The sequence below is a fragment of the Penaeus monodon genome, chromosome 29 (assembly GCF_015228065.2).
Source record: "Penaeus monodon isolate SGIC_2016 chromosome 29, NSTDA_Pmon_1, whole genome shotgun sequence".
Taxonomy (NCBI): domain Eukaryota; kingdom Metazoa; phylum Arthropoda; class Malacostraca; order Decapoda; family Penaeidae; genus Penaeus; species Penaeus monodon.
This window is the reverse complement of record NC_051414.1, coordinates 14,738,746-14,739,020: the sequence shown is the minus strand read 5'-3', so window position 1 is coordinate 14,739,020 and position 275 is coordinate 14,738,746. Positions and strand designations below refer to the sequence as shown.

General features: G+C 39.6%; 1 protein-coding gene across 1 annotated transcript in view; it reads right to left on the bottom strand.

Annotated features, from left to right (window-relative positions):
* LOC119591760 (dolichyl-diphosphooligosaccharide--protein glycosyltransferase 48 kDa subunit-like) overlaps nucleotides 1-275 on the bottom strand; it is a 9,267-nt gene that overhangs the window by 8,714 nt on the left and 278 nt on the right. The window contains exon 2 of the mRNA XM_037940506.1: nucleotides 69-219. Within this exon, the coding sequence (XP_037796434.1) occupies nucleotides 69-219 (151 nt within the window). The remainder of the gene's footprint in view (nucleotides 1-68; nucleotides 220-275) is intronic.

Genomic DNA, 275 nt, shown 5'->3' with positions numbered 1-275 from the left:
ATTCTATACAAGACACAGACAAACACTGGCACAGGGCAAGGAAGAGAAAGAGAGAGATGCAAACTCACCTTGGAGTGACTTCAGGAAGATAGAATGAGTCTCCCGAGTCGCTAACGTGTCCACTAGCACCAAAGTATTTTGTTTCTGTGCTAGTGTCAGTGCCAAAAGCACTGCTAATGCTGCTAATCTGTAATGTTCAAGAGCATTAATGGGTACAAGTAGTAGCAGAAATTATAAAAGTATATTTTATATTTTACTGATTCACAACTGCACAA